At 38.5% G+C, this 17,206-nt stretch overlaps 2 protein-coding genes across 3 annotated transcripts in view; one reads left to right on the top strand and one right to left on the bottom strand.

The window, feature by feature from the left end:
* The window catches only part of LOC101167748 (rho GTPase-activating protein 29), a 38,531-nt gene extending 29,535 nt beyond the window's left edge, over nt 1–8,996 (bottom strand). Inside the window, exons 1-2 of one of the 2 annotated variants that reach the window (XM_023950014.1) lie at nt 8,733–8,996; nt 7,714–8,074 (exon numbers count right to left, since the gene is read on the bottom strand). In XM_023950014.1, coding sequence (XP_023805782.1) covers nt 7,714–7,993 — 280 coding nt within the window. In that variant the 5' untranslated portion in view covers nt 7,994–8,074; nt 8,733–8,996. The remainder of the gene's footprint in view (nt 1–7,713; nt 8,075–8,732) is intronic. The other variant, XM_023950013.1, reaches the window with a different exon arrangement.
* A 2,732-nt stretch (nt 8,997–11,728) lies between these two features.
* The window catches only part of prkdc (protein kinase, DNA-activated, catalytic polypeptide), a 49,293-nt gene continuing 43,815 nt past the window's right edge, over nt 11,729–17,206 (top strand). Inside the window, exons 1-8 of the mRNA XM_011488768.3 lie at nt 11,729–12,034; nt 13,079–13,155; nt 13,242–13,346; nt 13,435–13,509; nt 14,744–14,852; nt 14,937–15,049; nt 15,868–15,967; nt 17,106–17,161. Coding sequence (XP_011487070.1) covers nt 11,863–12,034; nt 13,079–13,155; nt 13,242–13,346; nt 13,435–13,509; nt 14,744–14,852; nt 14,937–15,049; nt 15,868–15,967; nt 17,106–17,161 — 807 coding nt within the window. The 5' untranslated portion in view covers nt 11,729–11,862. The remainder of the gene's footprint in view (nt 12,035–13,078; nt 13,156–13,241; nt 13,347–13,434; nt 13,510–14,743; nt 14,853–14,936; nt 15,050–15,867; nt 15,968–17,105; nt 17,162–17,206) is intronic.

The raw sequence follows: 17,206 nt of genomic DNA, 5'->3' as shown, positions 1-17,206 counted from the left end.
AAGTCATACACCTTTGTGACACAAAAAAACAAAACTCCACGCAAGTTGCCTCACTGAAATCCTTGGCTTTGTACGAAAGCCTCACTACTCCCAAAGGAATATATAGTGGGGGACTATCCAGTCCCTAGATTTTAACGCAACTCGAACACATGCACAATACTTTTTGAATCCACTGTGTTCGGATTTTAAAATATAGATTTCTTAAAATGACAAATCGTTCAAATGCAATGCCTTGTGATCTAGATTTGCCAATTTAGTAAGCACTGATGCACAGTGGTTTTTCGCAGAGAAAAACAACCCATGTTCCAAATTTCTAGGGCACTGGATTTTGGAACTTTAGATTCCGACACCCTGAAAAAAAATGGCGAATGTCCTAAATAGTGCACCAAGTAGTGAGGAAATTCCAACAAAAACCTGTTTTACATTAAAGACCCTAAAATGGGTTAAAAAAAAAAAAGAGATTCTTATTTCCACAGAGATTGTTGCACTTCCTCAACTTCTCAAAAACCTATTTATTCTGTGGCGAGTGAAACAAATGGCATAATTTCCTATTTCACACCAAAAAGTTCAACTTGTTCAAAACATAAGTGGTAAGCTTATCAAGCAAAGCTCCCTGACTAGATCCCACAATCTGCTCATGAGCAGTGCTGAGCTTAAAGTTAGTGTGTGGCAGCCATCGGCAGCCCCCCCTCTGGAACAAAGCTGCCCCCGCAAAAGCAGCAGTCATAAATATAAATCTTCCCAAAGCCAAGGACAAGAGGGAGCTCCCTTGGGTTCCAGCAGGAACACAACATGCAAATCTCCCAGCTCAGACGGGCTGTTAGACCTGACGTGAACGTGGTCTTGCCATCTGTGTGCCAACATGACCACCACTGCATACATTGTGCAATACCAAATAATGGGTTTTAACTACATTAATAAATTGTTTTGTGCTTTTTTTCCACCTCTTCTCAGACAGAAGGGCCTAACGGAGCTGCCATATGTCACAATACTCTTACACTGCACTTTAATCCTGGGGTTGAGGGGGTACCCGACGACCAAGCGTAGCCCATGCACTAATGCCAAGACAATATCTCTTAAACAAGGATGACCTAGAACAATTAAGCTAATGTAATAAATCCGCAAAAGGCAGCTTAATTGGGAAGATAAGTGTTCAGTATGATTAAATAAAGATCTGGTTTGTGAGCAGTCTTTTGAAGCTGGGAATGTTATGGGATTTTCAGGAAACAACCGAAGCTCGTTGTCTTGTACTTGGGACAATTTACAGTGACTTCAAAATAGGGGGACACAATAAGGACCATAAAAGGAGCTTTTTGGAGGCAAGGCAAAGTCTTGCGGTGCTTTACAGCGGATTCCAGGCTCAATGGGATAGACTGTCCAAACAAAGTGTACTTACAGCCATTAAGTAGGCCTGGAACGGTTCGTCAAAAGCCTGAGCACGGCTAATTTTAGGGCTGGTATTTCACAAGGGAGGACATTTGGAATAAGACGGACAAAAATAGCAAAAAGAAAAATGCTTTTCTCTGAGACCAGAAACTTTTTTCCCACACAGTAGAAACCGTTTATTTTTCCCTTGATCTCCACTATTGAATCGGAGAGATAACAACACATGACATCAGTGTACCAACTGCACCATCTTTTTTTAATGATTCCACATACAACATCCAGAAATATTATGTTTTTTACTCCCTCGGTGGCCAGGAGTACAACTGTGTGTTGTGGCATGTTACATAATAATTTGGGAACATTTTTAGCAAGTACCTGTTAATCATTGAAGCACAGAATGACGCAGTGACTGTAAGAAGAAAGACTTCACATCCCGTACTGATTAACGGAAGACACTGAAGCTGAAGGTACAGCTGACATAAAGGAGCATCCAAGTAATCCATTAACCCTGACATGACTTGGCCATGGTGATGGCATGCTTTTGTTGACGCGATTCCTCGAAAGAATCCAAGACATCAATACCTGTGTGACAATATGTTTGTCTTAAGGAGGCCTTCAAGTTTTAACACATATAATAAGGCCTTGATCTGTCCCAGTTTGTCGTTATCCCATACAAAGTTTTAGAAACTTACTGAGCAGTTATGGGTTTTTTTATCCTTTATCCATTCACAGTTCAGTGAGTGTTCACCATCGGCTAACCACCATACGTTCATGCCTGTCTGGTTTTAGTTTGAGTTACAGCTTGTACATTATAGGCTGTATCTGTTTTAGTCCTTAGTCACAACTGCTCTTATGAGTATTTACGGGCTGTCTGCGGGAAAAAAATGGGCAACTTGTATGGGGGATGCAGGTGGCCCACACGAAATATCATAGTTGAAGATCACAAGGTGATCCTATAGAGCGCGAATGTTCATCCACATTTTTTGGAATAAGGTCATATCGGACGCTTAAAGAACTCATAAGGGTGAGGTGCAGGTATGTTGTACAGAGTTTTTGGTTTTTCTAACCTTCCAAAACTCTGCACACTGCACAAGGGGCCAGTTAGCGTTGTTTAAATGTAAAGTGTGCACTCCGTGCTGCACCCTGACTGCTAGAATTTAGGAAGTTAGGGAATCACAGCGTAGTTTGTGTGGACATAATTGTGCGTGTGATTGAGGCATTAAACATGTAATTATTTGACCGAGGTTAACTGTTTTTATTTTATCTAGACTCAATAGATTTGAAACTGACCTGAAAAACCTAAAAAAAAAAAAAAAACTAGCAAAGAAAGTCAGTGCAAGTGGAGCGGAAATAAAGGCATTTAGGACTAAAACTAAGAAAAAAAAACAAATACAATAATTAACTAATAAAAACGAAGACCATGTACAAATTATCTTTTGAATCTATTTTCTTCATTCTGCATGATCATAGCTTTTCTGTGAGTTTTCAAGTAAACATCTATTGTTTGGTTCAAAAATCACTGAAGTGAAAAAAAGCTTTTTTGTTACAAAAATAGCAATTTTAAAGTGACAAATCAATCACTATTTGGCCAGAAAAAAAACTTATTTTGCTTATTTTCTGTGATATCTTGCCCTGTCTAGGACCATTTTGTTAAAAATATAACAAAAAAAAATGTTGGGAACATTTTAAAATTTTCTATTTGTCCATGTTGATTTTTTACTTTTTCATATGTTACAGACATTTTGAAGATTTATGGGCATCCTTGGAGGTAAACGATGAAGTGTTTTTTTAATGTTATTATTTTGTAGGCAAAAGAAAACCAGCAATTTTCAACCTGAACTAAATGCCATATATCCAGATTTGCAAAGAAAGCATACACCGTCAAAGCTTTTCAAAGGAAAATACTAATTTTAGAGTTTGCATGTGAAGCATAGTGCTTTGAAATGAACACCCGGAAACACCCTTTTTCCCCCTGAACTGTTGTGCTTGTTTAATTGCTCATCATATAAATTGTCCAGCTGCTGACACATCTAAATGGCGCGCATAAAACCGTTCTTCTAAGCACACAAGACGGTCAACAACACCAGCACGCTCCTCGGTCCTGAAACAGATCGGAGGAGTGACCTGCTGCTGAAAAAGCTCAGCATCTAAACTCTAAAGAGATGAAGACATGCGAGCGTCAGATGTTTACCATTCTTAGATGCCCATTCAACCACAAACACAAAGAGGCCACCTCCACAGCTCAACAGGTCTCCAAACGTCCTCCATGGCCTCCTTTAAGACCAAAAAGACCTTCAAAATAATAATCTCATCAATTATCAACATATTCTCCTCAAGTGGCCACTAGACGAGGTCAGGACCCCAACCAACAAGAATAGAAATGCTTGTGGCATGGTGACGAAGACACGTCCTCCACGTCTTCTCAGGCGCGAGCAAACAACAAAACTCGGTCATGCATCACCGACTCATACCACAACTCAAAGGTGTCTGTGTAGTAATACCCATTTAAGGATGACATGTGTTGCTGGACAAATAAAAGCCTGTGGGGATCAAACTTGCATTGCACAGCTATTCCTGACTTTGGAAAGACACGTTTCTGCAAAAGAAGGAGGCAGATAGCAGAGAGCATGCCATTCTGGAGATGCCTCTCAGGACAATGGATGTTCGTCGCACATCACTGGCTGTGAAAGCAGCCACTGTTCCGAGGGGTACAGGCTTCGAAGTTGACCATTATCTCTGGGTAGTTGGGGTGGGGGGGGGGGGGTGCCTTTGGGGTAATGAGAGGTTTGAACTATTGTGATGTGCATCAGTGACAACATAGCTATAAATTAGAGGGGGTATTTATATCCCAGCCCATAGCCACAAACTTTGCAGGCTCAATTAAGGCTGCTCGATATAAGGACACAACTTGCGTTGTGCGAAATTAGTGATCAATACTGTAATGATGACATGACTTGCGATACATGATCAAATAGTAAAACAAATAAGAAGTTAACATAACTTAAACCATACTCTGAAATGACACTCGTCTACATAAAAGGGCTCCATTGACAATGTGAATAGGTCCATCCCTTCAGTCAAATGTTTATAGGGCTGCGTTTGATTCATTAAATACTTCAAGGTGCCGTGATATTGTTTTAGCATGTGTTTATTTAATTCCTTTAAGGTATCTATTACCACAGTTTAGGTTGTCTTTTGCGATACACATATTGCACATTTTGATTTTTCAATGACTATAAATTTCAAGTTTATTGTGCAGATAAGGCCTGCACAATATACCGCAAATTTATCGTTATCCCAATATCCAGCTCTGCAATAGGCATATCGCAAAAGACGGCGAATATCGCAATTAATCGTAAACCCAAAATGTGTTAAAACAATCTTATGGCAGCTCGACGCTTTTAACGAATCAAATAAATCCCTTTATGCTTTGACCAATCAGATGGAGGCCTATTATGTTAGATGTTTGTCACCTATGTCGAAGGTCATTTGGAGTATAATTTAAACTGTTTCTAATGAAATGGGAATGATGTTTTTGGCATTTTTCTATTTTTTTATATACCGCAAATTATATCGTTATCGCAATATTAATCTCTAATATCGCATATCGCAAGTTTTCCTCATATCGTGCAGCCCTAGTGCAGATCTACCCTGAATGATGTGTGTCACTCACTACTCGATCTGTACCAGAAACCCGATGAGTACACTACATCCGTAAATCTTACATCACTTCCACTTCCAACTTTGAGACAATTTGGCATTTTGAGTTACATTAGGTAGTTCTCCCTGCTTTACAACTGTCTGAGACATTTAAAAAATAGATACCTCCGTTTTCCCACAAATGTACGCTTTCTTTAACAATGGAGAGCTTCAGCGCCCTGAAATAAAAGAATGGCACCTAAATCCAACACTGTATAGTGTCATTACAGACAATAATAATCTCAGCAATGCACGCCATTCTTCTCTTTGTTAGATTGTTTTAATTTTTAACAGGATATGTTAATGGAAAAAAAAGGGAAGGGCATTATACTCTAAGGAGATGCCCCTGGGCTACTGCAGCCTTTTTTTTTAAAAGCCAAATTTCCTGTTAATAATGTGTCTGTGTTAACGGAGTTAATGTGTACGTTAAGTGGAGGTAACCTCATACACTACAGAAGAAAAGGTCATTAAACTAAACAAAAGCAGAAAAAACATACGTGCACATGCGCTGTACGGATCTTGCAGTCCCAATAAGTAACTTTACTTTTTCTTTTTGTCAACATTAAAATAAAATAAATGCGCTCATTATTATGGGAGAATTTATCAATCAGATGTTTTGAATGTTCAACTACAGACCACATACTTTTACTGAGCTCTGATTGGTCATTTTCTAACTAGATAAACATGCAATACAGAAAAAAATATGATGTAAAAATAGGCTTATCAAGAACGGGGTAATAGCAGGTATCGGGGCAAGAATGGTTATGGTTATGGTGACTTTAGTTCTCTATAGAAGTCTATGGGATTTTGGCTTCTTGGAGCCAGGGGGTACTTCCTGTTTGAAACAAGAAATGGGAGGGGTCAATCTGTCCAGTTCTTATATACAGAGAGTGTTCATAGAAGGCAAAAAAAAAAAAAATGTAGCTGTGATTCCACAAAAGCAGCAGCATCTGATAGCATCTCTTCAAAATAAATAAATAAATAAATAACATGGATTCAAAGTTAAACAGAGTTCGTGGAATTTGCTGCAATGTGATCCTGCCTCTAACAATTCCTTTTTCTCCAATGCACCCAACTTACAGCTGCCTCCTTCTGCAATTAGACAAAACAAGCCATCTTTTGGGAATGCCCTGCTTTTCAGAGAGCCTGCCCTCACCAAACCCATAAGTTAGACAGTTGCATCAACTGGAAAATCGACCAAAACACAGTAAATGGCTCAAATGTAGGGTGTGCAATGAACAGTAATTACAACTGAGGTGAAGATAAACCGGTTTCTCAACAATGAGCAGATAGGCCAAAGTAAATGATAGAAATGCAGCTGTGTGGTAAAGTAAGAACCTGTGCTTACATGCTGTGTTGATATTTAATCTGTGTCGAAAAGTACAAAAAAAGATTGCGTCTGCATCTGATTTTGCTCCAGGCAGACTGGGGGGGTTGGAGAGGGAACTGTCGAAACTAGAGGTGTACGTCTCAAACTGCGGCCTCCTTCTGCCTCGTGAATCTGCAAGCCCAAATCTCCAGCGCATGAGGATTTACAGCTTTGATCTGCGAGCCGGCTGACAGGTCGCTGAAAAGTCGCCGTGGCTGCTCTCGGTGATGCTGAGCAGCCAGGTCAAGCACCTTTACTGACCCCTCTACACACACACACACACACACACACACACACACACAAAAACGTGGATTCCTTTTTCCAGAGCTGTGGGAGTCATGGCAGTACCAATGTAGAAAAAAAAAGAGAGGTTGCACAACCGCATGTACCGTAACATTATCTCATCTACAGCCCTTCTCACCAGGATTAGCAAATCTAGACTCAGAAGCTAACGGCAAACATACCAAAGCGTGAATCAGGCCCTCAAACTTATATTTATGCAGACTCTTTACGCCTCAGTCTTAGCTCCTATCACTAAAGAAACCAGGTTTTTCCTCACTTTTAAAGCGAAACTGATTTGTTAGGATGGCAAAATGTGAAACCTCTTATTCTGCATCGCCAAATGGCTGTCACCTTTAAAGAACAGACCTGAAACTTTCATCGCGTTCTGCTTCAAACGGATCAAACCAAACAAAAAATAAATACAATTTAGATAAGACGAGTTGACTGACCGTGCAGCCAAGGCCACGGCACAACAAAACAGGTCCACAGGCCTGTCAGTGTGTGCACACTGAGGTGAAAGCTTACAGTGTGTACACTGAAGTGGAGCGGCAGCGACATTCCCTTACAAATCCCATTCTAGCTGCACTAACGCCGCTTCAGCATTCCTGGTTCCCTTCCCCACAGCCACAAGCTCTGTGGAAGATCTGTGAAGGGGAAGTGTTCTGCTTGTTTGGAGGCCAAATAAACTGAAAAAGGCAGCACAAAAGGCAGGCATTGTTTTCGGCGGGGACAATGATCCAGGATGCCTCCGCTCTCATGTGAAACTTAACACACCTGAGTCACTGCAAAGCCCACATCCACAATGGTCAACTGTTGTGGCAACAAATCATTAACAGGTTACTTCCAAAGAAATTTAATTAGCAGAAATATCTTTAATACTAATAATAAACTGCTGGATTGCGCTAAATCATAAGGAAATAGCAAAAAATGGTGATAAGCAGACGTCTTTTTTTAAAATAGATGTCGTTTGTGCCTACCTTTAGAGTTGAAGACCTCTTTGAGCTGCAGAAGCACATCAGCAAACTTGCGCACATCGCTCACCAGCTGCATGATGTAGTTTGGGTCCGAGATGGACGCATCTGGACTGTCCGAGCCGTCCGAACCGCTTTTGATGAGCCTGGAGGAACTGCCCGAACCCAAGCTGGAGCTGGATAGCCGAGTGATGCCCAGCGAAAGCTTGGCTCCACTGCCTCCACTACCACCACCACCACCTCCCGATCCTCCGCCAGAGCTCTGGCGCAGCATGGCTGCGAGCATGCCCTGCTCGGTCCTGTGTCCTGAAATCCTGGGATGTGTCCGCTCAGTCCAAAGAATGTGTCACCGTAGAGACGAGGAGCGCTGTCAGACAGAAATGAGATTATCCATTATATATGAGGATTATAATCATGGCATAAGCAACATTTTACCATTTAGTAGTTTCCTGACAAGGAAAAAAGTGTCAGCCTTGACACCTTTTCCTAAGCTATAACAATTTTAACATAAAAACGGTGACCTTTATCCTCAAAAAAGACAACAGCTAGCATGTGCTGTGTGGGTGGACAGCTCCATCATGGCTGGACCTGTCATTTTTGTCACATATTTACAAAGTAGACGGCCATTCTACAACAAAGTAGTTGTGTTGACACAATAGGATGGTGACATAATGTACAAGCTGAAACATATTTTCACTTGTTGATGGACCGTTGAAGGTACATTTACGTCACTCATAAATCCCACTGACGGAATTTAGACGTTTTTAGCTTTTTATAAACATTTAAGCTAAAAGCTAGCTTATCGTCAACTTCGACGAAACAAGTTGGGGGGAAACTATTTAATTTAGTTGAATTTTGCTTAATATAACAAAAAATAACTGTGATTTCGTAAAATATAAATGTAAAAATTGGCTAAAAGTTGGGTATTTTAAGTTTCGTTGAGCGAAAAATCCTAGAGTGTTATTATATTTGCTAGCAAATTTTACTTTAACAAAATATGTACATAAGAAAACGGGATGACATACTTGCTGTTGGATTCCTTAACATTTCAGGGTAGCAACAAAGTGAGGTGAATTTAAAAACAAAGAATGATAGTAAAACAAAAATAATACAATCCGATGAAGGAAACACAGAAAGATGGATTAATCCGCGGACAAAACTATCCCCGTCAGTCGTAAAAACTTCTCTCTTGTTCAGCACAGCCTCACTAAGTTGAATCGAGCCGTCGCTCCATGTGATCCAGACTGTAACTTGTGATTGGTGAGTCTGCGCTCGTGTGTGAATGCGCGCTGAACAGCTTTGTGTGGTTTGCTCCGTGATCAACAGGTGTCTGCCGTCTACTTCCGTCAAGCCTTTCAGAATAAAACAACTAATTTCCTGTGGTTCATTCCAAAATATATACTTGATTCAGTTGATTATAAAAATCTTGAATGAATGCTTCAGTTCATACATTAATAGGATTTTTAGCTATTAAAGTTCTACTGTAAGGTTCCTAATCTATTTTTGTTGCTTGTAACCTGATTTTATATAATTAATACCTTAATAAAAAATTTAAGGATTATAATTGTAATTCACTATTGTTAAGAAGAAAACTAAAAGTTTTTTTTCTTATGTTTCTTATGTTTACGTTGACTTCTTTCCTGCTTTGGAAAAGACAAAACATCAGCGTGAATGGGTCTGTAACAAAAGGGCGACATCTGTTGGTAGGTCTTGTGTACTGCAGTTCTATAATCCTAATCATCATCTCTGAAAAGCAGAAAAACATTTTTTTAAACTATAATATTGTAAGTGACTGAATTTTGATTATACATTTATCATTTTTGCTGAGGTTTTCTTTGCCAGAATAACCACTATTATGCTCTGAAGTATAAATCAGGTAGAGACATTTTAATTTTCGCATCAACAGACATGCACTTTTTTCTTCATGTGTTCTATTACTCTCCATATTCTCTTCCAGTCTCTACCTGTGTATGTTCACAAGCATTGCTAAAGCCCACTCTAACTACATAAGGGATTTGTCCAACTGAAACTCAGGGCAGGTCACTGGTCCACGCACAGACACAAATACACCTAAAATTGAGTCACTGATTAACTTACTAAGTATATTTTTGGACTGTGGCTGTAGTGCCTGAGAAATAAAACTATGCATGCACAGCAAGAACCTCCAAACTCAGCATTTTTATATAATGCTCTTTATAAAAAAATAGCATTTTAATTGTACTTGTACATGTTGCATTGACAATAAAAACAATTTCTTGAAAGCAGGGTCTTTTTTCTGTCAGGAAGTAGTGCTGATCATCAATTATAGTGGGCACATGTGAAATTGTTTTCTTTATTTATTCAAAAACACTTTATTTGTGGGTTGTTTTTTTATTTATTTATTTTTTTTACCAAGTTTGTCTTACAAATACATTAATGACATAAAAAATATAAATTTAATGGTAACTTTGTCATTAATTTGTAACTATTACATTTGCACCCTAATTTAATTTCTTTTAAAATTAAACAATGTCAAAAAATAAGTTATAGATTACCAATTGTCCTTTTTCTACTCTGTCATTATATTATACAAGATTCATATACAGAACAAAAGGCCTATAAATATTAAAACTGCAGAGATTGAAGCTAAGATCTCAGTAGCTCACACTCGCCACTAGAGGGCAGTACATTCAATTATAGAATTCAACGTGATGGGAAAAGACAGGAACAAGTCAAACCAAAATTTGCTTTATTTGTTTATTTGTTGGTATAAGTTTAAGTTACAAGAGTTTGTTAACTCATAAACACAATAAAATAGATGGAGGAAAGCAAAACAAACTGCTTTGGCTAAAAGAAGTAAGAGAAGCTCCAGGATCCATACCTAACTGCTGACTGTCATGACTTTTTCTGAAACCGGTTAACCTACCGGTACATTGTGAATGTTTGCAATAGTCTGTGGGGTTTAAAATAAAACAAGAGAAATAAAAGCATGAATAATCAAAATACACACATACAAAATAAATACATGCATACATTAATACATAGACGGATATATGATTGGACAAGTAAACTTTTTTTTTACTTTACTAACTGTAACTGTACATACAGAAAATAATATAATGACACGCTATGCCTTGTGCAAATTTGTTGGAAGTAACAAAGTAAGAACACAAGTCAATAATCCTAAATTATGAAACTTGCCAGGGGGTTAAATAACCAAAAACCTAATAATAGCTATAATAAGGTAATAAAATTGGAAACAAAAAAACATAGAATAAAGGCACCTCTAAACTTTCAAAAGAGTCCAAGGTTTCAGTGTTTTAACAGTGTTTTTGTTTGGATTTAATACGTTGTGCATACAGTGTCATTTTTTCTGAAACTATGAAATGCTGGATTTTGTTGGCATATTCACACATATGTGATATTCAGCCATGATTACAAGTAAATTAACTACATACATTTTCTTTGGGTTAAATAAAAGCTAAATGTTCATAGAATTATTCGTAATCTTCACACAGATGGGTTGTTATAAATTGAGTCAAATCTTTCCAAAATGTCTGAGTGAATGTGCAAATACAACAACAGATGTGAAGAATGGCAAAATGAGCACTCTATGTCCAGATCCTTTTTTTAAATTCAGTTGGACACATGAATACCTTTTCCCCCCAATAAACTTTATTGCACATTTTTTAAATTTACAGAGATTGACAATTAGCTATGCAATAAAGGAACAGTTGCACATATCAAACACACTTACAAAACTAACCAACAATAACAACAACAGGGGGTTGGACAACATATTACAGACACAAATCTGATTGGTTTTTGCTTCTCAGAACTATTAATATACAGATTGAACTCAGAAGAGAATACAATGAGACATGATTTTCGTCCATAGTTTTTACATTTGTAGATATGAAATAAGAAAAATAGACACATCATTCTTTTTTAAAAGGTGCACTATCAGGGACTTTTATTTTGAAACCCACAGAGAATGGTTTCCGGTCTCGTCGCTCGAAGGCGGGATTTCAGACAGAATGACTGAGCATCAGCAGCAGCTTGACATGCTGTTGTTATTGTCCCCGTGCAGCCAGGAACGGCTCCACCACACATGACTTGCTAGCTAAAGTATCGAGTTTGCGGTTCTTTAGGAAAAGCTTCAGTGAAGCAGCAGCCATGGTGTCGAGCCAGAGCAGCAGCAGCAGCGCTTCGGGCGTTCACGGTCTGCTGCTGAAACTTCACCAATCTCTTTCAGACGAAGACCCGCGAGCTTTAGCTTTGAAATGTCACGACGTTTTCGGGGTTTTGGGGCAAGAGTGCATGCTAACATCCACCGAGAATGAACTTGGTAAGAAGAAGAAGAGGAACTTTTATTTCAACAAAAACTTCTATTTTTTTAAATGTCAGAATAAAATAATTGGTTAGGGTTACCAATTTGCACGTTTTTACATTTACAATACTACTACTGTTCACATGTAGTATTTTTTTCCTATAGTTACAGCGTTTTACACGCATTAGTTCGCTTTTTAGCAGTTCGGCATACATAAACCACACAGATGACGTTTTATTATGGTATATCTTATTTGGCACTTCCGGTAGAAATACCCATGGTGTTGATTCCTCTGCTGGGTGAACAAGCGGAGCACAAAAACACGTGACTCTTGTATTTGGAATATGCCAACCTGAACAGAGATGCTGCAGATTTACTCTGTCTGTGCGAAGTAAACTTTTTTTTTTATATCAAAATAAGTCTGCAAATACAATTCTAATTACATTTTCTGACACCTTCTTAAAGTGACAGATATGAAATAGCCACATCATGATGCCGCCACCACTGTACTTTACTATTGCAATGCTGCTTTTCCAATGCAAACATAGGTCGATTAGTGAATCTGTCATATGCTGAGCCAAATAAATAGCTGCAGTTTAAATGCCCACTCTGATTCTCTTTTTATGTCTTTTTATGATTATACTGTTTTTACCCACAAAAAAGTGTGTTGTTTTTAGGACATAGTTTCTTTTAGGGTGGCAGTAGTTCATTTAAAATTTGCCCCTATGTTGTGGGGTCGACCACTGGGGCAAAGCAACCCCGGCCCCTTCTCCCCTCCCCATTGGTGAGGGCAGGGAGCTTGTGGCCCGTCCAGCAAACACACTCACTCATTCAAACTGTATTTTACATCAGCTCCTGATTCACAACAATTTGAATAAAGTAATACCCAGAAATGCAATTTTAACCATAATCCTCTTTACATTTGTCCTCCATTATTACAAAAAAGCCAAAAGAACATGTTAAAAACACAGTTTTCATCGTAGTGGAACTTTAAATGAGCTACTTCCGTTTGGCCAATAGACATTAAAGTAAGGTTAACAATAACGTTGCCATCTGATTCAGCTTTACAGGCGTCCTTGTTGTTCTCTAAGGACCATGGATTGCTCAGCTTCCTGAGAAAATCGTTGGTATTTCAAGAGGTAAATAACCGGTATTTGTAGAAATATATATATATATATTTTTTTATTTTACATCAAAAGTTAATGTGAACGCAAATGTTTTCCAGCTGAGGGACACACGAGTGGAGATTTTGGTGTTTTTGGAAAAGTTTCTGGACAAAATTTCACAGAAGGTTAGAGGCTGGGAAAAAGCATATGCCACTGATATTAGAGTAAGTGTTTTAGATTTTTTCTTCTAAGCAATATGGAATTTCTGTTGAAATGAATGTAACTTCTACCATCATGTTTGTGTGTTTGTAGGACATGTGCTTGGCTGTGTACACAAAGGAGAAATTTGCCAAATGTAGAACTGCGGTCCTTGAACTTCTTATAAAGGTTGGTAAGATATGAGAAAAACTACAAACACACCGGGCGCAACATGCAAGAACACGCTAAATGTGCAGTCTTGAACACGCACTTGACAACCAGGTTGGGGCTTCTTCTTCTACTGTTTACAAGATGTTTACTGCACCTACAGTTGGAAATCTCACGAATCTTGTTCCAGGCTTTTTCTTCCCATGATCAATTTTCAAACAGTTGGTTTAAAATGGAAGCCGTCCATACGTCACTACCAATAGCTGTGTCCCTGAGTGGACAAAGTTCAACTGGTTTAACCGGCAACGTCAGCTCAATGGCCGCACGTTGTATGTGTAGAGCCCGAAAAACCTCGTAGAAACCTGCGTATCTATGCGTGAACGCCAGAGGTTTGAACGCGAAAGCCTGAAATGCGCATTTACGTGCATTTAAATAGATTTGTCATTGGTAGGGGGCTCCTGAATGGGCGTTGTGGAGGGCAGTGTGAACAGAGCTAATAACTTGCAAAGTGTGATATTAGTGATCAATATTGCGATGACGATATGACTTGTGATACATGAACAAAAAGTAAAACAACTATTACATATTTTCCATTTGACTGCAACGTTGTTGCTCATAGTTTTCTCTGATTTAATTCCGTTTTACTGATTCGACATGTGGTTTTGCAGAGAGTTTTTATTTGTTAATTTTTTATGGCTGATGCCCTTCCTGGCACAACTCTGTACTTTCAAGAGGGGATTTAGCTCGTTGCACATCCTGAGATGTGAACCCAGGTTTCTCGCGTGACAGTCCTACCCCCGACCAACCCCCGAGTTTTATTCAAATAAAATCTTTCCAAGTGACCCAGAAAAACACAGGAGGCAGGCATCTAACATAAAACATTAAACGTAACAGGTTATCACAGTTTTAGCTGTCTTTTGCGATACACGCATCGCACAGGCTGATATTGCAACAACGATGAAGTTTTGTTTTTTTGTGCAGGCCGCATCGCTACGCAATCTGTACTGGAAACCTGATCAGTACCCCACAAGCGCTAATCTTACGTCACTTCCTCTTGTTGACAGCATTGCCACTGACATCACTAATATCGCGATGATTTGATTCATTTTGTTGACCTTCTTGGTAACATTAACCAGGAATGTTTGGGCTCAGATAAAAGGGGTCTACTTGATGACGACGTGATATGACCAATAACTGAAATGTTGCTTTCTGATCAAGTTGCTCACCTTTATAATCAGCACGGATGTTTCTGCAGGTTCTTCAAACAACAAAAGCTTCCAGTGTTTCTGCAGACTTTAGAATCAGTGACATTTTCAACAAATTTTACAGCGAGCTTTGTCAGAAGTCTAAACTACCCGATTCAGGTGAGTGTGAGCTCAGCTTTGCCATTGAACGGTTTCAAAAAAATGTCATTTGTGTCCGTTTTTCTGCTCTTTTTTTTGCATTAGTTCTCGGTAAAATCTATGAGTTGCTGGGAGTTCTTTCAGAAGTTCATCCCAGCGAGATGGTCTACCATTCAGACAAACTCTTCAAGGCCATCCTTGGCGAGCTGAAGGAGCAGGTTTGCGAAGCAGACGACAGATTTTCTCCAGGGCTGGGTTGATCAAATTAATCTGAATCGATCCAAAATGAATAAATCGATCTTTCATGCCTTTCCTTTTCTGGTGACCTAACGCATAACAGCAGTAAACCCAGAGTCTGCTAGCTTGATGCTAACGTATAATGGAATTTCCCATAGGACGGCTAATGCTAATGCTCATTGAACCTAAACATACATTGCTGACTAAATGAACAGGCAGGAATTTTTCAAACTCTTTTAAGGAAACTTTTTTTTTTAAAGTAACAATATGTGGGCTAAGGCACAGATTTTTGCTAAAATCTTCTAGAATAAAGTGTAAAGCTACAGCGTGAGCTCCACCTAGAGGATAAACTGAAACGCCCTCCAGGAGAGGCGGAGCTTAATAATCTGCACATTTTAGGTGGCGCTTCTCCTTTTAAGAAACCATGTAGCACTGTATGGTGCTAACAATCTCAATGGTTTATTATTTCAACAATAACTTTTACAGTGTGTGAACTGCATCAGATTAATCAGAATTACTTTATTCATCCCACAGGTGGGAAATTTGTTCGTTCCCATAGCCAAGGACAGTGTTGTAAACATAAGAAGAAAAAAGAATAATATAAAAAAAAACATGAATACGTTCAAACTATAGTCAGATTATTATTGTATTTCTACACAAATATGTCTAAATATGTAAACCGTGTGAATTAAAAATTGAATCAATTCTGGAAGTGATTGGTGATACCCAGCCCTAATTTTCTCTAAAGATTGATTATTGTTGGACTCGTACAGGAAGTGATGTTTTGTTTTCTGCACAGATGACGTCTGCAACGAGGGAACCCAAGCTTTTTGTAGTTGCTGGATGTTTAAGGGGAATCACAGCTCTTATGGTCAACTTCACTAAAACCGCAAAAGAGGGTAGGTGGAGAAAAGATGGAGCAGTGTGCAAAACCTTTAACAGCAAAAGTCGATTTTTAAAATTAGGAAGTAACACATTTTTTTCTTGTATTCCTGTTGCTGCTTGTCCAATGCTGCCTGTCAGTCAATCAGTCAGCTTTGCTTGTACGACACTGCCATACATATCATATTTCCATAAACACACATGTGCGCAAAAGCTCATACATTTATGTACACCATGTTTGAAATATAAACATTAACAAAGTAAATTAAAATAAAAAATAAAAGCACCAAAAGAAATATGGTAACTAATTTAATGAGGTTGGATTAGTGAAACACTGAAGGAAAAATCAAAATAAATTCATAAGTAATACAAATTCAAAATTGGTAAGAAACAAAATGATCCTATATAATGAACTAAAAATATCCCTCAGTTATTAGAAGTTTCTGAAAATAACCTATGATTGGTGAAATCCACAAAGTAGTTGTCTTTATTTTTTAGAATAATTCTAGATGTTTTAAGTCTGTAAACCGCCTCACTACACACCTTTTACACTTTTCTCAGGCAGATAAGTCCTTCATAGAAATATTAGTCCAATATTATAGAATGAAAACAACATTCTGTAAAGGAGACACAGCAAAGAGGAGACTGATTGACCCGGCCAATCGGGTCACAGAACACAACGGTCCCGCCAAAACTTAGAGGGCAATTTCTAAGGAACTTCTGCCGCTCTGGAGAAACTATGTGCTGGAAATCAACGCAGATTTTTGGGGATTTTGGCTAAAAGTTGCCCAATCATAATTATAAGACCAGCGGGAATGCTTTTTGAAAAGATCAAAAGATGATCAGAGTGGGACTTTAAACACAAAACCATGAGGTAAGGAAAATATATTTATAGGAAAACTTTTTTTCCTCTGAAGTTCTCTGCTGGATAGTTATATTAGAACAATGGCTTTTAAATGATGTGAAGCTTAAAGGTTTTCACTCTTTCAAGATATTTACTATTTAGAAATTTTGCAGTTAGTACTGCAAGTGTTGCTGTTTTTCCCTATTTGGCGTTTTCCCATCAGTCAGCTTCCTTCAGGCCTGGGTTCTCTCTACTCAATTATTGCTTTTTGCTGTCAAAAAATAATACAAGTGTTTGTTTCTGATACGCAGACCTGGAAACATCCAAGGAAATTTTCCAGTATGCCTTGAAGGCCATCAGTCCACAGGTACGTTTTCAGGTTTTCTGTTTGTTAAAATGGCCACACAGAGTG

Source organism: Oryzias latipes, chromosome 20, assembly GCF_002234675.1.
Source record: "Oryzias latipes chromosome 20, ASM223467v1".
Classification (NCBI taxonomy): domain Eukaryota; kingdom Metazoa; phylum Chordata; class Actinopteri; order Beloniformes; family Adrianichthyidae; genus Oryzias; species Oryzias latipes.
The sequence above is the reverse complement of the archived record's forward strand: the minus strand, read 5'-3'. Positions and strand labels throughout refer to the sequence as shown.